The sequence below is a fragment of the Lathyrus oleraceus genome, chromosome 1 (assembly GCF_024323335.1).
Source record: "Lathyrus oleraceus cultivar Zhongwan6 chromosome 1, CAAS_Psat_ZW6_1.0, whole genome shotgun sequence".
NCBI lineage: Eukaryota > Viridiplantae > Streptophyta > Magnoliopsida > Fabales > Fabaceae > Lathyrus > Lathyrus oleraceus.
Genome location: NC_066579.1, coordinates 7,373,058 through 7,398,413, shown reverse-complemented (window position 1 = coordinate 7,398,413; position 25,356 = coordinate 7,373,058). Strand labels below are relative to the sequence as shown.

The 25,356-nt window shown below is 37.2% G+C and overlaps 2 protein-coding genes across 3 annotated transcripts; both read left to right on the top strand.

Annotated features, from left to right (window-relative positions):
• Positions 1 to 2,388: 2,388 nt before the first annotated feature.
• On the top strand, positions 2,389 to 3,186 carry LOC127115344 (uncharacterized). 2 transcript variants are annotated; one of them, XM_051046918.1, is made up of 3 exons: positions 2,389 to 2,705; positions 2,782 to 2,879; positions 2,958 to 3,186. In XM_051046918.1, exons 1-3 carry the CDS (start codon positions 2,577 to 2,579, stop codon positions 3,106 to 3,108), a joined length of 378 nt encoding a protein of 125 aa, XP_050902875.1. In that variant the 5' UTR covers positions 2,389 to 2,576; the 3' UTR covers positions 3,109 to 3,186. The 2 variants fall into 2 exon arrangements, with proteins under 2 accessions (XP_050902875.1, XP_050902874.1); XM_051046917.1 differs by having other exon boundaries at positions 2,949 to 3,186.
• Positions 3,187 to 9,119: 5,933 nt separating this feature from the next.
• LOC127086949 (uncharacterized) lies at positions 9,120 to 9,962 on the top strand. The gene has a single exon (XM_051027768.1). It carries the CDS (start codon positions 9,120 to 9,122, stop codon positions 9,960 to 9,962), a length of 843 nt encoding a protein of 280 aa, XP_050883725.1.
• The last annotated feature ends 15,394 nt before the right edge of the window (positions 9,963 to 25,356 follow it).

Sequence of the window (25,356 nt, the reverse complement as noted above, 5' to 3'; positions counted from 1 at the left end):
GAGTCTGCTATTTATTCTATTTACAAAATAACCGTCGACGGTGGTTATGACCACAAGGGGAATAATTGCATTTGCTCCACGTTCAATCCTTCAAGTTCCCACTAGTGCGCTTACGTGTCTTCCGAGACACTATCTGCTTGTGATCCACGTTGAATGGTAACTTCTTTCCAAAATTCTTCCACTTCTTCATGAACCTTTGACGATAACTGCTCCAAACGTGTTGTCGACGATATTGGTGTAAGCCCTAGAGGTCAATACTTTTGGTACTTGTATCGAATTATTTACTAATAATAAAATACTTTTTCTTTATTATGTTTGTTTAATAAAGTCCCTAGAATAGCTAGTCCGTTTAATGTATCAAGTGTCACTTAATCATGAGATCCTATTAAACATAAGGACATTATTCTTAAAGTATCCGTAGTCGAGCTTTATTGTGAAGTGGGATAACATTAAAACATTAAGACTATTGTGTATAGAGACTGATGATCACATCTCATGGATCATGGATAAGGAGTTATCAAGTCGTAAACATAGGTATGAATAATAAAAGTAATATTTATACTGGATTGACCTGCTATGAGAATACTATATAGAATGTTATGCAAAGTGTCATAAGTTATTCTCATGGTGATAGTGGTGTATACCACCCTTCGACCTGAAACCACTATGAACCCTAGATGTAGAGTCGAGTGCCTTATTGCTGATCAGACGTTGTCCGTAATTGGATGACCATAAAGACAGTTGACGGGTACTCCACGAAGCATGCTGAGAGACATGAGTGACCTAAATGGAATTTTCCCATCCTGCGTAACAAGATAAATGTCTAAGGGTCCAATATTGAACTGGACAAGGATGAGACGGTTTATGCCTTGTGTTCAATATAGACATAATGGCAAAAGGATAATTGTACATATAAATATTATCACAAAAGGATTTGTCAGATCACATGACATTTTCGTATCTTGGGTAGCAGTGATGTGTTGCTAGATACTTCTCACTGTTTATTATGTTAAATACGTGATTTAATATAATTACCAATGTCGCGAGAACCTACAGGGTCACACACAAAATGACGGATTGATGAGAGATTGAGTAAATGAGGAACACCGTAAGATACGATGCACTTAAGTGAATTGTAAACATCGTAAGGTAGAGTGCACTTAAGTAGAATATGAAATATGGTAAGGTACCATACACTTAAGTGATTTTGGTATATCATAAGATATGTGCCACATACACTTAAGTGGGATTTTTAGTTTGCAGCCCACATAAGTGGTTCTATAAATAGAGCCCTTGTGCAGAAGCATTGGATTAGATGAAAATTTCGTTTCTCTATCTCTCTATCTCTCTCTGTCTCTGTCTGTCTGTCTGTCTGTCTGTCTCTCTCTCTCTCTCTCTCTCTCTCTCTCTCTCTCACACACACACACACACACACACACACACACTCAAAGCCTTCATTCATAGCAGCTAGCACTAAGATTGAAGGAATCCGTTCGTGTGGACTGAGTAGGGGCATTGTCACCATTCAACGTTCATGATCACTCCTTAGATCTGCATCAAAGGTTTCAATCGCCACAAGAGGTAATGATTTCTATCATTGATCATGCCCATTCGTAAGGATCACTAAAGGAGAAAATTTTAAATTCTGTTGCGTTTTGGATCGCTATTCTCCTTCAGACGATGCCTTTCAAGGACTAAAGACTTGTAAAAATCACTAAGTCTCTTATACCATGTTATTTAGTCGACTGGTCCTTTTTGGTGGAATGAGGGCTCTCTGTCGATTGTTCTTCTCGATATTCTCGACAAGTTTCCCCAACGATCTGGGTCTTGGGGATTTATCCCTGTGAGTCCTCCAAACCATGCTCATTGTGTCGACAACTCAGTCGACTCTTCGTCATTGGTATGTTGACGACTTTCCATTAACGCCCCTTTAGAGACACTTCATTAGTTTTCACACAATAAACGTCTTTTCATAGACATTCTTTGTTGACTTTTTAGTAGCTGAAAATCCAAGTGTAACAGATGTCCCCCAAAAAATGTCACTGTCGACCCATACCCGAGGGGAGAAAAATGACATTGTTTGTAACTATAACACTGTTCACATTTTGTGCCATGTCACTTCAATCATGCTTGTTGTCAGTCATTATGACTAACTTTCTTCCCAAACGTTACATCTTTAAAACGTGCAAACGTCAATACATTATTACCTCGAATTCCAAGGTCATTAACTAGCCACTAAATCGGGATTCAAGATTTTGTTTTTTATTTTATTAATCATATAATTTTTCTCCTCGAGACTGCTTATTGGCTTCGAACATAATGCCATCTGTCCATGTTCTTGGGAGAAGCTTTTCACCATCTTATCTTTGTCTATTGAAACCCCTTCTCCTTCCAATATCCATTTTCTTTCCTTGTTCTCATCTCTGAAGTTAACGAAATCGTAACTCTAAGTAGTGTCACCCACTATTTTTCTTTGTAACACCTGTCATATTACCCGACTTTTGAAATGGCACCCAAACGTCTCATTCATGACCATCCTCTGTTTGATGTTGTTCTTTATGAGTTGATTTCACTCAATGATCAAACATATTTTTGGAAACCACCTAAGACGGATGCTCGAAGAGTTTCCTTTGACTTACACTCTTCTTGGTTTGTCTTCAGATGCCTCTCGTCAGCTAAAGGGTTCTTCCCAGAAGGCTCCTAAGGTAAAACCACCAGTTGCTTCCCTTTTTCTGATCTAAGTCCTTTGTTTGTATAATACTTACTTGCATCCTTTTTCAGAACAAGGTGACGCCTTCCGCCACTTCGGGTATCAGTGTTTCAAAGCATCAAGGTATAGGCGAACTCTCATTGAAGTCTCGACTGGTCAAGAAGCACCGGTTTGTACCGTCTTGTTGATTTCTTCGCTACTTATTTTATTTCATAGTATGAATTCCCCTTTTTGTTAGTCTCCACAGAAGGAGTCGGAGTTTTGCAGCGACAAAAGGCTCTCGGTTCCCTTCAGTCATCTCCCAAAAAATCCAAAGTCTATGTCCCGACATATGCTACTGTACTCGAGTCACGCCAAGATGCCGCGATGTTGGAGTCGTTAAACAGAAAGGAAAATAGAAAAAGACTCAGACTTAAGTCCTCTACTTCCCCTGGCAGCGAGGATGCAGGAAAGGTTATTGTTTTGAAGAAAAATAAGAGATAAAATTACACAGTGATTAATGCTTTACGAAATAAGTATTTTTAATAAGAAGTATTTTTCAATAATTTTGGCTCTATTTTTTCCTTACCCTTGTTTAAATCCTCAATGATTAATGCTTTATGAAGTAAGCATTTGAGTACAAAGTCTTTTATATGGGATTATTTGTTTCAATTTTTCTAATTATTTTGATAGCGTTATATGTTTTTGTTAAAAAAAATTTATAATATTTTCTAAAAAAACTTAAAATAAAAAATTAATTTAAATAATTATTTTTAAAATATTAATTTAGATATTTAATCCTTTTATCATAATTTTTTTTGGATATTAAAATGTTTAAAAATCACTTAAATTTAAAATCAATTCAAATAACTTTTCATGAAAAATATTTTGAAACTAATCTTTAATATTATATATTTATATTAAAATTAGTCTTTTTAATTTATAAATTTTTTCTTTAATATTTTAAAAATGTTTTTATAAAAATCATTTTTAAAAGTATTTTTTTTTAAAAGTTAAAACAAATAGGTTGATAGATTAGGAAATGGAATGGTTTTTCTTTTTGGATGTTGGGGTTGGGTGGGATGGGTGCGGTATAGAAAAGTAGTATCCCAACATTTTTTATATGACCATTATCATATGATAATATAAGCGCCACTTTTTTTTATATAAATGGCAATATCGAATTAAAAGAAGGCAAAAAAAACCTAAAATTTATAATACATATTTTTACTTATTTTGCTAGGGAGAGCTAATTTTCACCTTAAGTTTCTCTATCTAACTTGTCTTTAACTTTGAAAAATTATGTCCAAATGAAACTTATAGAATTTCAAAATTTAAGAAATCAACATGAATTTATTAATAACTAAATTCACATATTTTGTTTTACTAGAAACAGTTTTATGTGAGGCATATGCAACAAAAATGCATACTATTTTTTTGGATTTAATAAAGATGCTGACATTTAATAAACATATCATATAAATAATCTAAAAATTTCGTATAATTTGACAAGATATATTACAATATAAAATTAATTTATATTGTGTATCACCTCTTTTATCTTTTCTTTTTATTTTCATATAATTTCGTTTTAATGAATATAGTTTTATCTGAAACATTATCGTACAGGTAAAGTATATACATTTTTCTAACAGAATTCAAACGTGGTTAACATTATGGCAGTTTAACTTTTTCTATTAAATTCAATCTTGTTAGATGCACATAATTTTTGTAAAACATTAATTTTTATTAAAGATATATTTGTTTATGAAAGAGAAGAGATTTTAGACTTTTTTATTAGAATGACAAACCTCTATAGAATATGGATTACAATAGAGTATAAATACTATATAATAGAAAAAAAATTAAATTATCCTTATTAATATATGATGTTATATAATAATATAATAATAACATTATCTAATATCTCTCCTTTAATCATGATGCATTAACGGTAAGTATCAAAAGTTTTTTAATCAAAAAATAAAAACGTTTAATGGAACGTATCTTTGTAAACAAGTCGACAACCTGCAACCTGCAATGAGGAAGAGATGAACATTAGAGTAGTTGTTCTATGCCGAAGATGGTGACGAGAGAAGTCACAATAAATCTGAATGTGCTTGGTACGTTATGAAATATTTAGTTGTGCGTAAATTGAACGACACTTTTGTTATCATAATAAATGAGAGTTTGTTCATAAGGAGTGACACTCATATCCAAAAATAACCAACACAAGCAAACTATTTCAATAGTGATGGATGTCATAACACAATACATAGCTTCTGTAGAAGAGCGGTATACTATATGTTATTTCTTACTTTTCTATGAAATAAGAGAGTATCCAAGAAAGATACAAAAGTATGTGATAGACTTGCCATCTATGGAGTCACCAGCCCAATTAGTGTGAGAATACGCATGGAATTTCAATGAGGGCGACGAGGGAAACAAAAGACTCTAAAACTGGATTCCTCAAAGATAACGAATAATGCAAGAACGACTTTCCAATGTATTGTAGTGGAAAATACAACAAACCGACTGATAACATGAACAACATAAGCAATATTAGGTCTGATAATGGTAAGGTACGCTAAGCTGCCAACCAAAGTGCGATACAAAGTGGGATATAGTAAAGTGACACCATTAAAGGGAGCATATTTCATATTCAATTAAAGAAGACTATTTGCTTCTCTAGTATCATAAAGTTGAGCTTGTTGGAAATATACTTAGATTGAGATAGAAGATAGCTTTTAGGAGAGTAGTCAAATTCGATCCTCAAAAAGTAGCGAAGAGTACCTAAATGCTTCATCTCAAACTATTTGGCTAATTTTAATTTCAAATCATCAATCTTATTAACATCATCACATGTAATTATCATATCATCAACATATAATATGAAAGTAAAGTAAGACCATGAGAGGTGGTCCTAACAAATAAAGTTGAATAATGATCACTATAGTGGAAACCAAGAGATCTAATAACAGTGGTAAACTTCTCAAAATAAGCTCGTGGAGCTTGTTTCAGACAATATATAGTCTTATTCAATTTACACACTTCCCCATGATGATGAGAAACACTTGGAGGAGTAACCATATAGGTCACTGGAAAACCAATGAAATTGCAATAAGAGTGTGAATAGTAGTCATCTTGGCCACTGAAGCAAAGGTTTCTTCATAATTTATATCATATTATTAAGAGAATCTCTTAGAAATAAGACATGCTTTGTAGTGCTCAAATGACTCATCATATACTTTTAATTTTGTATACCCAACGAGATTGAATAGCATATTTTCTATGAGGAAGACTTACTAATTCATAAGTATTTGTCTTGTGAAGAGTAAAGAGTTCTTATGTCATAGTCTGCTGCAAAAGATGGTCAAGTATAATCTCTTTATAGGAAAAGAGCTCAAACAAAGTGTGAATAGAGGTTAGAAAATAAGAAAAATAAGTCGAGTAAATGTAATAGACAAAATATGGAAACTGAGTAGACTTACGATCACGAGACAGAAAACGAGGAGGAGGAAAAGGAGGATCAACAGTCGTAGGAGGTTGTTGGATAGCCATGAAAACAAGAGGGATATCAATATGAGCATTAGAAGTAGTATCATACCTACAGTTCTCGAAATTACAACCATGAGAAATATTATCATTAAGACCAAAAGGATTAAGATGGGTGACTTCTGAACTACTAGTAATATGACAATCAAAATAAAGAGAGAAGAAATGAATGTTTTCAAGAAATACAACATGACGAGAAACATAAAGTTTTCTTGATTGAGGATTATAACAAAGATAAACCTTTTGACCATCCCTATAACCCAGAAAAACACATATGGCAGAACGAGAAGATAACTTACTACGTTCCACTTGTGGACGGAGAACAAAGAAAGTTTAGCCAAAGACTTTCAATGAAGAATAATCAGGGATAAATTCATACAATTTTTTGAAAGGAGAAAAAATGATATTACAAATGATGAGATTTTATTAATAGCATGAACAACAGTAAGAACTGTTTCACCAAAAAACTCACTAGAAAGTAAAGCAGACAACAAAATGGAACATGCAATCTCAACAATGTGTCAATGTGTTGTTTTAGAAACTCCATTATATTTAGGAGTATCAGTAAGGTATGTCCTGTGAATAGTACCATCACATGCAAGTAATTAGAGAGTTTATTAGAGGTATATTCATCACCTAAATCACAATGGGGGCACTTTATAACATTATTATGTTGTGTTTTAACCATTGCACGTAATATGTTATAAATATCAAAAAATTCAGAATGATTTTTCATAAGGTAAATCCAATAATAGCGAGTATAGTCACCAATAAATGAAATATAATATTTATATTCATCTTTGGTAATAACCGGTGAAAGACCTCATACGTTAGAGTGAACCAAGTCTAAGGGTGCATATGAAATATAAACACTTTAATTAAAAGGTAAAGTCGGAAATTTTTGCAAGTTTGCAACCACAGCAATCTGAAATATCACTAGTTTGTAACTTTCCTAAATCTCCATTAGAAGTCAAGTACTTTAATATAGAAGCATATATATTTTCTAGACGAGAATGTCATAAATAAAAAGTAAAAGACGAAAAATTCAAACAAAAAGAAGCTAATAAATTAGTAGTGAAACTAGAAGCTAAGGTTGCAATATCTGAGACTTTCAACTCATCCAAAACATAAAGGTCCCTCTATTTACGATCTGTCCCAATCAACATCTCAAAATGTGTATTACGCATACAACAAGAAGTGGAAGAAAATGAAATAGAATAAACAGAATCACACAATTGACTAACAAAAGCAAGACTCAGAGTGCGACTATGATTATAATAAACATAAGAAAGGGACATATTAGTTGTAGAGACAAGACCAATATCTGCTAATGGCACATCTGTGCCATCAAACGTCATAGCTGACATGGATCAAGAATGATTTAAAGACACAAATGATTTATCATATGACATATGATGTGATGCTCCAGAATCAAGGATCCATATGGAGGGAGACATACCTCATATACTAGTAGAATTCAAACCTTTAATATAGGAGGCAAACATGGCATGTGGTCGAGTGGAAGTAATCTCTTGAAGCTGCTCTGGAATATCAAATATTTGAGAAGCGGTCTCAGATGGATATACATAATCATAACCAAAACTAAAGGTAGTAGGAGTAGCAGAAACAACATCGAATGATGGACTTTTAAATTTTTTATTAGGATAATGCTAACTTGTGCCCTAGGGGTACAAGATAAGACACTCATTTGTAGAAAGTTTGTATTGAATGAAACAATTATAAAATTAATTTTAGACCTTTATTAAAATCAATGTACAATTTCCAACACAAAATTACTTTCTTTAGTTCTTATCTTGTGCCCCTAGGACACAAGTTAGCATTATCCTTTTTATTATTTGCTCTTAACAATTTGAGACACTGAGATTTCCAATGACATTTCTTCTTACAAAAAGAAAAGTCATCAACACCAAGACCAATTCTACCTTAATATTTTTCTTTATGAATAGGAGTAGCAAAACAAATGGAGGAGTGTAGAGAATTCTATATTTAAAATATTATTATAGTGAGTCTTAAGGCTGTCAAATTTTGTGTGTGTGGAGAGAAACAAAATCATAAACACAAAATTGATAGACTAATCATTTGAATGAGTAAGGAAATAAACGACAACAACAAATCCAAAAGAGAATTCTTTATTGTTGTAAATACTTCATTGAGTCAACCAAACTCTTTAATACCACGATAACAAAAATGAAGAGATTCTAAGATTTTTATTAAAATAACAAAAATATATAGAATAAGCTAGATAATATAAAAGACTAAATTACTCTTACTAATATATAATATTATATAATAATATGATAATAATATTATCTAATACTATAAGTATGCTGTAAACCTAATGTTGGAAATTGTTTTACAATATTAGTTCCAAAATGACAAAAGAGTTAAATAGCATTTAATACTTTTTTATTAGTGCTCAGAATTTTAGTTATTGTTTTGTTTGAATTTTGAATTCAATTTTCATATCTTTTCATGAAATAGTGTCATATATGAAACATTGTGTTTTATGGTGAAATGGTGTTGTTTCATCAAAGGTTGCAAACTTTTGAAACAACATCCATATCTCCTATAAATATATGATTCTATTCAGAAAAATAACACAAGAACTAAAAACGTATTTCTCTTCCAAAATTCCAGAAAAACCTTCCTTGCATTTCGGGTTCTTCACTTGTCTTGTGCAGACTCGAAATTAAGGCTGATATTATCCTGAGTATTCTTGCATTTTCCAACTCTAAGACATAATAAAAGAGTGCTTGAAATACTTTTAAGGAAAGTGATTCTCAATCACGATTCAGTCCTGGATCCATTTAATTTTACCGAATTTAATAACAATCTTAAAAGTATTAGTAACATAATGGCTTCAGACGCTGCTGTTTCAAGCATCAAAGTGATGAACCAGGATCTTGTCAAGTTAGATCAATTTGATGGAACAAATTGCACAAGATGGCAAGACAAGATGACATTCCTATTGACTGCCCTGGAGGTTCACTATGTTCTTGATCCCGACCTACAACCAATACCTGAACCAACAGAAAATGATTCGGAAGAACTCAAGAAGGAGCGCAAGAAACGCAAGGAGGACGAACTGCTTTTCCGTGGACACATTCTGAATACTTTATCTGATCGTCTCTACGACCTCTACACAGACAATCCATCGGCAACAGAAATATGGAAGGCACTAGAATTCAAGTTCAAGGCTGAAGAGGAAGGTACGAAGAAGTTCTTAATATCTAAATATTTCGATTTTAAATTCTTAGATTCTAAGCCCATTCTTCCCCAAGTGCGTGAATTGCAAGTTCTGGTTAATAAAATAAAGGCAGTAAAAATAAACATCCCTGAGACCTTCCAAGTCGGTGCAATTATTGCAAAATTACCACCTTCATGGAAAGGCTACCGAAAGAAATTGTTGCACAGTTCCGAGGATTTCTCCTTGGAGAAAATTCAAAAACATCTTCGAATCGAGGAGGAATCGAAGGAGAGGGAGAAATCAGAACCCCCTACTCATTTCAAAACAAACGCTGTGACCAACAAGGGAAAGAAGAGACATGATGGCATGAAGAGTCATCTTGGACCAAAGAAAGAACATAACAAGTTCAAGAACTCTGGCGGTCATAAAGGTCCAAAGAACGAATGTTTCGTATGCGGCAAACCTGGACACTATGCTCTTGATTGCAGACAAAATAAAGCAAAAAAATGAGATCAATGCAATTCGATCAGATGATGACATAATTGCTACAGTGAGTGAAATTATGGTAATCAAAGGAAAAGTTCAAGGTTGGTGGTATGACACTTGTGCTACGGTGCATGTTACTTATGACAAGGCTGCATTCAAAACCTATTCTGAAGCAATTGATGGACAAGAGGTACAAATGGGAAATGAAGTCCGCTCTAAAGTTGTTGGAACCGGTTCGGTCGAACTTAACTTCACTTCTGGAAAGAAAGTTACACTTGTAAATGTGCTTCATGTTCCAGACATGAATAGGAATCTTGTTAGTGGGGATTTATTGGGAAAACCGGGTATTAAATCTGTATATGAATCGGGCAAACTTATTTTGACCCGTAATGGTGTATTCATTGGAAAAGGATATTCCGCAGAGGGAATGATCAAACTATGTACTAATGATAATATTATTAATGAAATTTCTAATTCCGCTTACATGCTTGATTCCGTTTCTTTATGGCATAATAGATTAGCACATTGCGGTATTAGTTCTATGAAGAGACTAATTAAATCTGGACTAATTTCATGTAATATAAAGGATTTCAAAAAATGTGAATTATGTGTTGAATCAAAAATGATTAAGAAGCCTTTCAAAAGTGTTGAAAGGAAAACGAAATTACTTGATCTTGTGCACTCAGATTTGTGCGAATTTAATGGCATGTTGACACATGGAGGGAATAGATACTTTATTACATTCATAGACGATTCCTCTAGATACACTCATGTATATCTCTTAAAGCATAAAGATGATGCATTTAATGCCTTTAAGACTTATAAAGCAGAAGTCGAAAATCAATTAAATAAAAGTATAAAGGTCCTTAGAAGTGATAGGGGCGGCGAATATTTTTCAATTGAATTTGATGCATTCTGTGAAGAGCACGGTATAATACATGAATGTTCGGCACCACGAACACCGCAACAAAATGGCATGGCAGAAAGAAAGAATCGAACATATCAAGAGATGATGAATGCCATGTTGATGCATTCTAAATTACCCCTTAACTTGTGGGGTGAGGCATTATTGTCCGCCAGTCATATAATCAATAGAATTCCGTTAAAGAAAACTGGCGTATCTCCATATGAGTCATGGAAAGGAAGAGCGCCAAATATCGGTTACTTTAAAGTGTGGGGGTGTGTGGCATACTACAAAAACATGGACCCTAAAAGAACCAAGTTGGGTCCTCGAGGAATAAGATGTGCTTTTGTAGGATATGCACAACACAGTAAAGCATATAGACTCTTAAATCTAGAATCTAATGTAATTGTTGAATCCCGGGATGTAGAATTCTTTGAAAACCTTATCACAAAGGATAAAGGATCGGAGTCGGCCACTAATAAAGAATCTCATGAAGATAACTCTTCTCGGATTGTAGAAATACAAACTGAAGGCACTCCTATAATCATTGAACCACAACCCGAGCCTAGGATAAGCAAGAGAATTCGGAAAACAAAGAATCTAGGACCAGATGAGATTGATTCTCAATCTATTTCCTTTTATCTTGTTGAGGGAAATAGTAAGAACTTTGTTCAACGCATTCCGATTATTCTTCAAGTGGAAGATGATCCAAAAACTTATAAGGAAGCAATAACTTCAAGGGACTCCACTTTTTGGAAAGATGCTATCCAAGATGAAATGGATTCAATTGTATCAAACCACACTTGGGAACTTGTTGACTTACCTAAGGAATCAAGGCCCATTGGATGCAAGTGGGTGTTTAAGAAGAAATACCATAGCGATGGTACTCTAAACACTTATAAAGCCAGATTAGTGGCAAAAGGATTTAGACAGAAAGAAGGCATAGATTACTTCGACACATACGCACCAGTAGCAAGAACAACTACTATTAGATTGTTGTTTGCCTTAGCATCTTTGAATGATCTTATAATCCATCAGATGGATGTTAAAACAGCGTTCCTAAATGGAGATCTCGATGAGGAAATCTACATGGAACAACCGGAAGGCTACCTGCTTCCTGGAAATGAACAAAAGGTGTGTAAACTTGTCAAATCCTTATACGGACTAAAACAAGCACCAAAACAGTGGCATCAAAAATTTGACTCTGTAATACTCTCAAATGGATTTATTCCTAATTCTTGTGACAAGTGTTTATACACAAAGACGTGTGTTGAATGTAATTTTAAGTGTCGGGTTTTTGTTATCGTCTCCACAGGGATTATGAGATATCACCGCCTTTCGACAGTTGTTTCAATTCTTAGCTTAAGGTAACAATGGGGTTTTGGTGTTTGTCACGGTATCTTGCATAAAAGTGTAATAAAATGCGGTAAAAGTTTTGGTTTGAATATTTGAGAAATATTGCCAAAGTTAGGGTTCGACGATCACTTTGCATGTATATGTTTGATCAACAAAATTTATAAACTCCTTTAGATGATAAACTATTTCACAAAGTCCTCCCAATGTGTTTATCTCTAACACACATTGTGAGTTTTCCCATTTTGATCCATTGTTTATCTCTAACACAATCTATCAAAATGACAACTTTTTGGTTCAACCTTATGGTGAACAAAATCATTCATTACTATCTCTAGCTAACAAACAAGATTGGATGAAAACCTAGGTTAAGAGTTGGTAAACATCTCTCGATCATAAACCAACACAAAGAGTTTTCAATAAGAACAAAGTTTTCACCATATATTCACCATTAAAGAGTTTACAAATGAAGATCCTTACATTTACACACAAAGCTAATGATCATCTACATCTAACCTTGACAAAATGAAGGACTTAGCTACTCATTTTCATGGTAGCTTGTTCAACAAGTTTCGGAAGAAGGTTGATCAACATCCGAGTCGAATAATCGAGATTGGATGGGAATCCACCTTCTTTTTGTGAAAGATTGTTAAGAGATGAAGAGAAAAGGTTTCTAGGTCACAAAAGATCCTTAGAGCAATGCTGGAAAATATCTAAAAAAAAGTACAAAAGTATGGAAAGTAAGGTCCGACTCTCAAAAAGTAGCCCTTGCTACTTATAGAGCTGCTACTGAGCTGTCATGCTCGCTAGGCGAGCAGAATGGCTCGCCTAGCGAGCCCCTAAATGAGGCACCTGAGGCACCTGCGCCCAGAGAAACAACCATTTCCAGACTGTCATGTTCGCTTAGCAAACAAAACCTTCGCTAGGCGAAGGTCACGTTTCAACCTTCGCTCCAGCGAGCTTGAGAGGTTTTGCTACTGGAATGCTCGCTGGGAGCTCGCTAAAGGCTCGCCTAGCGAGTGAGTGTTGGCTGCGCTTTTCACCAAGTCTGGACGTGTTCGCCGCACACCTCGCTGGAAGCTCGCCTAGCGAGTGTGGTGATGTTTGCCACTGTCAAATACTGGAGCTTTTCGCTGGGCTCTCGCTGGACGCTCGCCTAGCGAGTCCTTCGCCACAGCGCTCGCCTAGCGAGCAAGCTGATGAATGCTTCTTTTATTTGATCCCTTTGCCAAATTTCTTGTGTCTTCATTTTCTATTATTTCATGCCTACTTCCTGCACAATAACACACAAATCAAAGGTACCAAGATCGTTTATCATTGTATTGCATTTCATCTAAAACAAAGGTGGTTTCGAACACTTTAGCAAGGAAATGGAGTGAAAGATACCCATATTTGATAGCTCAAATAAGCACTTTTGGGTATCTAACCACTCTTCCCAACTAGATTCTTGCTTGTCCTCAAGCAAAGTATGCCTCTTGAAGGACAAGAGGATTTGCTTTAAGAGAAAGGTTTCTCCGAAGTTGGATAAAACGGCTCAAACACAAGCGAATCAGCAGATACAAATTTCCAATGGTTCGAATAAAATAATACACAAGAACTAAGACTTAGTAGCAATGCGAAATATGTATCTATCTACAACAATATTATCTTGAATGAATCACCCTATCTCTCCTCTTCGAATAAGGATTGAAGAAATTACGTGTTTGCAACCGCGGGAATAATCTCACTCTCTAACAAACAATGAAGAAATCAATTCAATTCATACAATGTCTAACAATTATAAATGGTAATGTGGAAGCACGAAGATCACTAAGGGCTTTTCGGTTGAAGCTTGGTTAGGTTAACAAACAAGGGTCATTTCTAAGGCCATTGAAAACAAAATTGCCGATGCAAAAGAGACATTCACTGTACATTATTCACACAACTCAACTTCGTTCCATTTATTTCTCATTTGAAACCTTCACAACTCTTATTTCACAACTCAATTTTTGTTTTTCACTATTTTTCTTCCAAGCAAGCATTCATTTTTTTTTCACATCATATTTACAAAACAGATGTTTCTCTTTTTTATATTTAATATATATATAATTTTTTATGCTTGCTCGGTTTTTCAAGAGTTGTGGCACTTACCGATTCTCATTTTCGTTCTCCCCAACTTATTTCTTACTCACCCTAAGTGAATGCTCTTGACTTTTTACGGCAAAAGAACAATTATCAAAATTTTCCGGGTTTCAAGAAAAAGATTTTTGAAATCTCGCTTTATTTCAAGCTAAGATTCAACTGTTTAAGCTCAAAGGGGTTAACGAATACTCTCTCTGCTCACAGGTAAGTTGTATTTGGAACTGGTTGTGCTCGATAGAAAACAAGTGCCTTGATCATTTCTAATTGCTTCCACATATTCACAATAATAAAAGACAAAGCATGAACCAAATGAATCAACAAAGCTTATTAGAATCCAACATTTAAGTGTAAAATGGAGGTTTCCTCACAATTTGTGGTTTTAAGTCCTAGATGAAACATTCATTCAATTATGTTGCAAAAAGACAATACTCAATTACAAAAAAGAGTAAAGTTCTTAGTGCATTCTGAAATTCTAGTTATCAGACTTTGGATGTCACACGGGTTGTTATGACATCCAATTCTGCACAGACAGGAATTTTGCAGAACTTAAACGTAAGTGCAGTAAATAACACAAGTAATTGTTTACCCAGTTCAGTCCAACATGACCTACATCTGGGGGCTACCAAGCCAGGGAGGAAATCCACTATTAGTAGTATCAATTCAAAGCTAAACTCACCCGTTTACAACTTATCACTTAATCCCTACCCAATGCAATTTCAATCTTACACTAAGATCAGAGTTCCTACTCACTCCCCCTTAATCACCTCAGTGATTACTACCTTTAATCAATATTAAAGACAAGTTGAAGTCACACTTCAAACAACTCTTGATTGTGCTTCACAACTTTAATCAAGATACACAGCACTCACGCTTAAAAGCTTTGAGCGACACAACACTTACAACTCAATGAACACCCTATGCCACAGCAACCATCTACTTGATAACGGCTTGGCTTACAAGATACGTCTAATACAAGACTCACAAAAATACAGCAGTGAAGTATGATGGACACTCAAAATCTTCACGCCTCAAAATCCCCGAAACTGAATGAAGGAACGCCTTCCCTTTTATATTGCAGTACCTGGGCTTTTGCACTTGTATTCTCCTGAATTTAAGGTCATGCGAGTTCCCATAAATTCAATATCTAGGTTACTAACAAATAGGCTATTTGTTAGGTTCATTAAATGTAACTTGGTTGTTGATTTCCTGGTTTTTCTCTAAGCTGTTGACTTCCTGAAGAATAGCCCAAGAAAAGCTGAAACAGAAAACTGAACAACCTACAATATAGCATATGCTGTCAGGAATGAATGTCACGACATTCAGCTTGACATCAAGGTCCATATGCTGAGTCTGTTTTTCCAGAAAACAGACTGTACAATTTTGCTGACCTGTACATGATCAAAATGACCATACTACAGTAACAACTTACATTAATAAATGTCAAAGTGTCCAATTTAACATTTACACAGTTGGCCTTAAGTTAGTTCTGTTATTCTCTTGAAGAACAGACTAAGTAACATGCTGAAGTATAGCAGAACACCACTCTGTCTAATGTTCAGTATATACTGTCCATGATGAATGTCATAACATCCAGTTTGACATTCATACATTAGGCCTTATGTCAGATCTGGTTCTTCCTTGATAACCAGACTGCAAATGAATACTGAGCTCTAACAGAACACCAGCTGTTCTATTCCTCAGTAGCTGCTGACAGGAATGAATGTCACAGTCTCCAGTTTGACATTCAATAAATCATGTATTAGCTAATCCTGCAGTAACTACTCAAGTGTGTCATGACATCAGTCAAGACATCAGAGTACAGTTAGATATTCTAACCTACAATGCACTCACACATACACACCATGTCATGACATCAGTCAAGACATTAGAATCCAGCTAGTGTTTTACCATATAATGCAGCCAATTAAACACCTACAAACTCCCCCTTTGGCAAATTTTTGGCTAAAACACTTTGATCCCCATAACAGAGTTCATAGCAGTGGAATCACACATCTAGCAGGATATAAACCTAGCTAATACACTCAGAGTGGCAGCACACTCACACACATGGAAGTTAAATAAAAACTTCACAAAGTAGCACACATACAGAAGTTAAAATCTAAACTTCAACACACAGCAGCTGCAGGGGAGGAAATCTGTCATGAGAGTCTGTTGCAGAGACCCACTCTGTTTGTCAGGGGTTATTACTCCCCCTTTTTGTCAAAAATGTTGCCAAAGCCAACAACATAACCAGAGAATAATGACAGAGTTACAAACTTGGTTTTACTTCACAGTTTCAACCAAGTTAGCATCCACTTGATCTTGCTTCACAGTTTTGATCAAGTAATCACCCACTTTTGCTTTACAGTAGGTACCACCATATCAGATGCCATGATTTTGTTTCTGACATCCAGAACCACTCCTGCATGAACAGCATCCTTGAACTCCTGCAGGTACATTGGCCTTCTCACGGTAGGGTGTCTCCTTACCCTCTTGTAGCCACACTTGTTGCAAGTAGTATAGCTATGATCTGTTGACCAATCAGAGCATAGTACCAATTGTTTAATAGGCAGAGACATTAAACAATACATCCCAAACATCAGTGGTTGCTATAAGGTCTCAGAGAGACATATTCCCAGTTTGCTCCTTAAGTTTTCAAACTGAGTAGCATCCAGAGCCTTTGTAAATATGTCAGCCAGTTGAAGGTCCGTGGCTACATGTTCCAAAGTGATCACCTTGTCTTCCACCAGATCTCTGATGAAGTGGTGCCTAATGTCAATATGTTTGGTCCTGCTGTGTTGGATGGGATTCTTGGAGATATTGATGGCACTGAGATTATCACAGAACAATGTCATGACATTTTGAGTGACATTATACTCAGTGAGCATCTGTTTCATCCAAACCAGTTGGGAACAACTGCTTCCAGCAGCTATGTATTCAGCCTCTGCAGTGGACAGAGAAACACAATTCTGCTTCTTGCTGAACCAAGATATGAGATTGTTTCCTAAGAAGAAACATCCACCTGATGTGCTTTTTCTGTCATCAGCACTCCCAGCCCAGTCAGCATCGCAGTACCCAGATAGGACAGGCTCAGACCCATGTGCATACAGTATCCCATAGTTACAAGTCCCATTGATGTACTTGAGAATCCTTTTGACTTGATTCAAGTGGCTCACCTTAGGCTCTGCTTGGTATCTAGCACATACTCCAACTGCATAAGAAATGTCAGGTCTACTTGCAGTTAGGTAAAGTAGGCTTCCTATCATGCTTCTATACAAGCATTGATCAACACCAGGCCCTCCTTCATCTTTGGTTAACTTCAGATGAGTAGGCGCAGGAGTCCTCTTGTGCCTAGCATTATCCATACCAAACTTCTTAACTATGTTCTTGGCATACTTGCTTTGGGAGAGAAACATAAAGTCCTCCATTTGGTTTACTTGTATTCCAAGGAAATAGGTCAGTTCTCCAACTAGACTCATTTCAAACTCGGATTGCATCTGGTGAACAAATTGTTGAACCATTTGTTCTGACATTCCACCAAAGACTATATCATCCACATAGATTTGAGCAATCATGATTTTGCCGTCTTCATCCTTCACAAATAAGGTTTTATCTATTCCACCTTTTCTGTATCCATTTGAGGTCAGAAATTCGGTCAACCTTTCATACCATGCTCTAGGTGCTTGTTTCAACCCATACAAGGCTTTCCTCAACTTGTATACATGCTTAGGTTGGTTAGGATCACATAACCCTTTAGGTTGTTCCACAAAGACTTCTTCATTCAAGTAGCCATTCAAGAATGCACTCTTCACATCCATTTGGAATAGCTTAAACTTCAGGATGCATGCTACCCCTAACAGCAATCTGATGGACTCAAGCCTAGCCACATGAGCAAATGTCTCATCAAAATCTACCCCTTCAACTTGAGTGTATCCTTGAGCTACTAGTCTTGCTTTATTCCTAGTAATTACTCCTTTCTCATCAGATTTGTTTTTGTAGATCCACTTGGTACCAATGATGTTGGTCCCTTCAGGTCTTGGAACTAGCTCCCATACTTCATTCCTTTTGAACTGCTCAAGTTCCTCTTGCATGGCAATGATCCAGTATTCGTCAGTCAGGGCTTCTTTCACATTCTTTGGTTCAACCTTGGATACAAAGCAGGAATTTGAGCTTATTCCCCGTGACCTGGTAGTCACACCACTATTGGGATCCCCTATGATAAGATCCTTAGGGTGGTCTTTCTGAATTCTGATAGATGGCACTTTGGTGGTTGCATCTGCTTCACATTCAGGAGGAGGTTCCTTTACTTCTTCAGACTTGACTGGAATGTCAGTTGAACTGTCAAGGAATGTTTCAACATCCTCCATGACATCGGTTCCTTCCTCTTTATCGTCCACAATAACATTTATGGATTCCATCAGGACATTGGTCCTGTAGTTGAACACTCTGTAGGCTCTGCTGTTAGTGGAGTATCCCAGAAATATACCCTCATCACTTTTGGGATCTAGCTTCCTTCTCTGTTCACGATCTGTGAGAATGTAGCATTTACTTCCAAAGATATGAAAGTACTTCACAGTGGGTTTTCTGCCTTTCCATATTTCATACAGAGTGAAGGAGGTTCCTTTTCTCAAGGTGACTCTGTTGTGAACATAGCACGCGATATTCATTGCTTCAGCCCAAAAGTGCATGGGGAGCTTCTTTGCATGAATCATTGCCCTGGCAGATTCTTGAATAGTTCTATTTTTTCTTTCAACTATTCCATTCTGCTGAGGGGTTATAGGGGAGGAGAACTCATGACTTATTCCTTCAGAAGAGCAAAACTCATCAAACTTGGAATTCTTGAACTCCGTACCATGATCACTTCTAATCCGGACCACACAACTGTCCTTTTCCCTTTGAAGCCTTATGCACAGGTCTTTGAAGACATCAAATGTATCTGACTTCTCTCTGATGAAGCTTATCCACGTGTATCTGGAATGGTCATCAACCACCACGTAAGCATATTTCTTCCCACCAAGGCTCTCAACCTGCATGGGTCCCATTAAATCCATGTGCAGCAGTTCCAGAACTCTGGAGGTTGTGAGATGTCCCAGCTTCGGATGTGACATCTTGGTTTGCTTGCCCACCTGGCATTCTCCACAGACTCTTCCTTCATCAATAAGAAGCTTTGGAATTCCTCTGTCTGCTTCCTTGGATATAATCTTTTTCATTCCCCGTAAGTGGAGATGTCCAAGACGTCTATGCCACAGCTTCACCTCCTGTTCTTCCTTGGTTGAGGAGCATATTGTTGAAAAGTTAGAGACTTTAGGTTCCCACAGATAACAGTTATCTTTGGACCTGGTTCCTTTCATAACTTCCTGATTGTCACCATTAGTCACAATGCATAGCTCCTTAGTAAACTTAACATGAAACCCTTGATCACACAACTGACTTATGCTGATGAGGTTTGCAGTTAGTCCTCTTACTAACAGCACATTATTCAGTTTTGGAACTCCAGAGCAGTCCAGCTTACCCACACCTTTTATTTTTCCTTTGGCACCATCACCAAAGGTCACATAGCTGGTAGTGTGAGGTTGAATATCTACCAGTAGATTTTCCATACCAGTCATATGTCTTGAGCATCCACTGTCAAAGTACCAGTCTTCTCTGGTAGAAGCCCTTAGAGCAGTGTGTGCTATCCTAGCATACCATTGTTGCTTCTTGATGGGAACATAACGCTTATATGGTTTATGCTTAGGCCTGACATGCGAGACTTGGTTAGGGAAACCATGAATCCAGTAGCAGAAGGCTTTTATATGACCAAGTCTACCACAGTGGTGACACCTCCACTCATGGTATTTCCTCTTCTGATGATCATTCATCCTAGTTCCTCGATGTTGAGACATTGGCTTTGACTTCCGCTTGAACTTCTGAACTTTAGCCTTTGGGCGTTTGTGTTCAGCTGAGGATCTTTTCCCAAATCCTAGGCCAGATTTGGTTCCAGACTGCTGTCCCACCTTTAGAATCTCTTCCAAGGTGTCAGTTCCCTTATTCATCATTCTGATGGATTTAGTCATCTGATTCAGCTTGGAAGTCAGCAGAGCTATCTCACCATTTAGACCCTCTATGACAGACAGTTGCTTCTGTCTCTCATCTTCCAGTTCCTTGATGAGTTTCTTCTGCTTTTCTCCTTGTGCACGCACTTCTGCACTGGTGGTACACAACTTCTTATAGGCTGCAGCGAGTTCATCAAAGGTCAGTTCATCTGCACTTGAGTCATCATCAGATGCACAAACACTGGTTAGTGCAGTGACATGTTTGGCAGATTCTCCTTCAGATTCACTTTCAGAATCTCCTTCAGACCATGTGATAGTTAGCCCCTTCTTTTGCATCTTGAGATAAGTAGGATATTCAGCTCTGACGTGTCCATACCCTTCACAACCATGACACTGGATTCCCTTGCCTTGGTTGAACTTTTCATCAGAAGTTGATCTTTTCCTGATGTCAGACGGGATGTTCTTGACATTAGGTCTCCCTCTTTGATCAATCTTCTTCACGAACTTGTTGAACTGCCTTCCAAGCATGGCTAAGGCTTCTGATATACTGTCATCACCTTCAGTATATCCTGCTTCTGACTCTTCTTCAGCATTAGATACAAAAGCTATGCTTTTGTTCTTCTTTTCAGTATTCTCACACAAGCCCATTTCAAAGGTTTGGAGAGAACCAATGAGCTCATCTACCTTCATATTGCAGATGTCCTGTGCCTCCTCTATGGCTGTGACCTTCATAGCAAACCTTTTAGGCAAGGACCTGAGGATCTTTCTTACAAGTTTCTCTTCAGCCATTTTCTCACCTAGTCCACCAGAGGTGTTTGCAATTTCAAGAATATTCATGTGAAAGTCATGAATAGTCTCATCCTCTTTCATCCTCAGGTTTTCAAACTTGGTGGTCAACATCTGAAGTTTGGACATCTTCACCTTGGAAGTACCTTCATGAGTTACCTTGAGGGTATCCCAAACTTCCTTAGCTAGTTCACAGTGGTGCACCAGCCTGAAGATGTTCTTACTGATTCCATTGAACAATGCATTCAAGGCCTTGGAATTTCCAAGAGCTAGTGCCTCTTGCTCCTTGTCCCACTCTTCTTCAGGAATCTGCTCACTGCCTCCATCTTCACCTGTCCTCATTGGATGTTCCCATCCTTTGTTGACAGCTCTCCAGACTTTGCTATCTAGAGACCTTAAGAAGGCTATCATACGAGGCTTCCAGTCATCATAATTAGAGCCATCCAACATGGGTGGTCTATTTGAGTGTCCTATATCCTTGTCCATGGTACTAGAAAGTAACTTCCCTAGATCTCACCCAGAACTTCACAGGCAGGGTGCCTGCTCTGATGCCAATTGAAATTCTAGTTATCAGACTTTGGATGTCACACGGGTTGTTATGACATCCAATTCTGCACAGACAGGAATTTTGCAGAACTTAAACGTAAGTGCAATAAATAACATAAGTAATTGTTTACCCAGTTCAGTCCAACATGACCTACATCTGGGGGCTACCAAGCCAGGGAGGAAATCCACTATTAGTAGTATCAATTCAAAGCTAAACTCACCCGTTTACAACTTATCACTTAATCCCTACCCAATGCAATTTCAATCTTACACTAAGATCAGAGTTCCTACTCACTCCCCCTCAATCACCTCAGTGATTACTACCTTTAATCAATATTAAAGACAAGTTGAAGTCACACTTCAAACAACTCTTGATTGTGCTTCACAGCTTTAATCAAGATACACAGCACTCACGCTTAAAAGCTTTGAGCGACACAACACTTACAACTCAATGAACACCCTATGCCACAACAACCATCTACTTGATAATGGCTTGGCTTACAAGATACGTCTAATACAAGACTCACAAAAATACAGCAGTGAAGTATGATGGACACTCAAAATCTTCACGCCTCAAAATCCCCGAAACTGAATGAAGGAACGCCTTCCCTTTTATATTGCAGTACCTGGGATTTTGCACTTGTATTCTCCTGAATTTAAGGTCACGCGAGTTCCCATAAATTCAATATCTAGGTTACTAACAAATAGGCTATTTGTTAGGTTCATTAAATGTAACTTGGTTGTTGATTTCCTGGTTTTTCTCTAAGCTGTTGACTTCCTGAAGAATAGCCCAAGAAAAGCTGAAACAGAAAACTGAACAACCTAAAATATAGCATATGCTGTCAGGAATGAATGTCACGACATTCAGCTTGACATCAAGGTCCATATGCTGAGTCTGTTTTTCCAGAAAACAGACTGTACAATTTTGCTGACCTGTACATGATCAAAATGACCATACTACAGTAACAACTTACATTAATAAATGTCAAAGTGTCCAATTTAACATTTACACAGTTGGCCTTAAGTTAGTTCTGTTATTCTCTTGAAGAACAGACTAAGTAACATGCTGAAGTATAGCAGAACACCACTTTGTCTAATGTTCAGTATATACTGTCCATGATGAATGTCATAATATCCAGTTTGACATTCATACATTAGGCCTTATGTCAGATCTGGTTCTTCCTTGATAACCAGACTGCAAATGAATACTGAGCTCTAACAGAACACCAGCTGTTCTATTCCTCAGTAGCTGCTGACAGGAATGAATGTCACAGTCTCCAGTTTGACATTCAATAAATCCTGTATTAGCTAATCCTGCAGTAACTACTCAAGTGTGTCATGACATCAGTCAAGACATCAGAGTATAGTTAGATATTCTAACCTACAATGCAGTCACACATACACACCATGTCATGACATCAGTCAAGACATTAGAATCCAGCTAGTGTTTTACCATATAATGCAGCCAATTAAACACCTACACATTCTAAAATTCTAGCCGGAGGTAACCATGTACCTTAGCCTTGTTCACTTGTTTATTTTTATCATTGCCATCCAAGCTCGGATGCACCTTCATTGGATACTTCTTTGAGGAGCAACCAATCTAGAAGGTTTGCCACTTAACCAACCAAAAATTTATTAAAACAAACAAAATTTAAAACATAAATAATAACATTAACTTCAAAATTTAAAATTGTTCATGGGGGACAAAACACCCCAAAAGTACATAGCCAAAATCAAAATACATAATTCTGAAAATACAATAGAAATAAAACATAACATGAAAAATAAAATAACTTAGCCCTCCAAGGACTCAGAACCCTCCTCACTACCGGCTTCAGAACCGGTAGCCTCATCATCATCATCATCATCACCATCAGCAGCACCAGAAGAAGCACCAGCACCCGCCCCCTCTCCAAACACAGGCCTGTCCACAAGCCAGTTAGCGTTAAGCAGAAACTGCTCACGCGTCATCAATGAGTGATCACCGGTGGGGTCACGTCCCTGCAGCTGTAACAACTGCATAGAATCGTGCATATCGAGCATGGCACGCTGAGTTGCCGCCATCCAGTCCCAGTTGTAATTGCAGAAAGCCTGCTGGTAAGGATCGGGTCCGAGAGTAGAAGTACCAGGACCATCAGAAGCCCGGGTATCCTCAGCAGCTGAACTACCTCTAACATTCTTCGCCCTGCAATACTTGGCCACGTAACGGTCATCAATGGGTGGCGGGATCCTTACTTGACCCCTAGAGGGTAGTCTCACCCTTGCTTGCATGCACAAACTCATGATTAGGCAAGGGAAAGCCAGGGGACAATTCACTCGTGCCCCCGCCTTCAGCCCGCTTTCAATCACGGACTTTAATTCCAAAGCAATAATCCTCGCCACATCGATCTGGACGTTAGTGAGGATACAGTGTACCAAGTGTGCCACTGGGATCGGCACGGTAGAAGTGTGGGAATTAGGTTTGATGTTTGTAAGAACCAACAACAGGATCAGTTGAGCCAAGGGAGTCATGTCCTCCCTATGGTATCTCATGGGAACCCCAGATGGGTTCAGCTCAACTGATTTCCCTCTCAAAAGCAGGGCAGCAGAAATTGCATCTGTATCCCGGTGAAGCCTTAATTCTGTGTGGTAGGTGTCTCTCTCCTCGGCTCCCAGTTGGAGCGGTTCACCAAGGACGCTGTTAATAGCATCCCGATCAAAAGCAACAGGACGACCAGACACTCTAGATGTCCATGTAAATGGCTCGTCATCATTCGGAAGTGCGTTCGCATAGAACTCACGCACCGTTGCGATATCGTAATGCTCCAGGGGAGAAATTAACCGATCCCACTTTTTGGTGTCAATCAACCCGGCGAATGTTCGGTTCGTGCCTTCAGGGTTGATGAATGTAATTTTAAGTGTCGGGTTTTTGTTATCGTCTCCACAGGGATTGTGAGATATCACCGCCTTTCGACAGTTGTTTCAATTCTTAGCTTAAGGTAACAATGGGGTTTTGGTGTTTGTCACGGTATCTTGCATAAAAGTGTAATAAAATGCGGTAAAAGTTTTGGTTTGAATATTTGAGAAATATTGCCAAAGTTAGGGTTCGACGATCACTTTGCATGTATATATTTGATCAACAAAATTTATAAACTCCTTTAGATGATAAACTATTTCACAAAGTCCTCCCAATGTGTTTATCTCTAACACACATTGTGAGTTTTCCCATTTTGATCCATTGTTTATCTCTAACACAATCTATCAAAATGACAACTTTTTGGTTCAACCTTATGGTGAACAAAATCATTCATTACTATCTCTAGCTAACAAACAAGATTGGATGAAAACCTAGGTTAAGAGTTGGTAAACATCTCTCGATCATAAACCAACACAAAGAGTTTTCAATAAGAACAAAGTTTTCACCATATATTCACCATTAAAGAGTTTACAAATGAAGATCCTTACATTTACACACAAAGCTAATGATCATCTACATCTAACCTTGACAAAATGAAGGACTTAGCTACTCATTTTCATGGTAGCTTGTTCAACAAGTTTCGGAAGAAGGTTGATCAACATCCGAGTCGAATAATCGAGATTGGATGGGAATCCACCTTCTTTTTGTGAAAGATTGTTAAGAGATGAAGAGAAAAGGTTTCTAGGTCACAAAAGATCCTTAGAACAATGCTGG

What these genes read in the sequence shown, in the direction of transcription:
- LOC127115344 (XM_051046917.1), top strand. Translation starts at nt 2,577, where the DNA reads ATGATCAAACATATTTTTGGAAACCACCTAAGACGGATGCTCGAAGAG. An exon ending in CTTCCCAGAAGGCTCCTAAG is followed by an intron (nt 2,706 to 2,781) that starts GTAAAACCACCA and finishes ATCCTTTTTCAG; the next exon opens with AACAAGGTGACGCCTTCCGC. An exon ending in CGACTGGTCAAGAAGCACCG is followed by an intron (nt 2,880 to 2,948) that starts GTTTGTACCGTC and finishes CCTTTTTGTTAG; the next exon opens with TCTCCACAGAAGGAGTCGGA.
- LOC127086949 (XM_051027768.1), top strand. Translation starts at nt 9,120, where the DNA reads ATGGCTTCAGACGCTGCTGTTTCAAGCATCAAAGTGATGAACCAGGAT.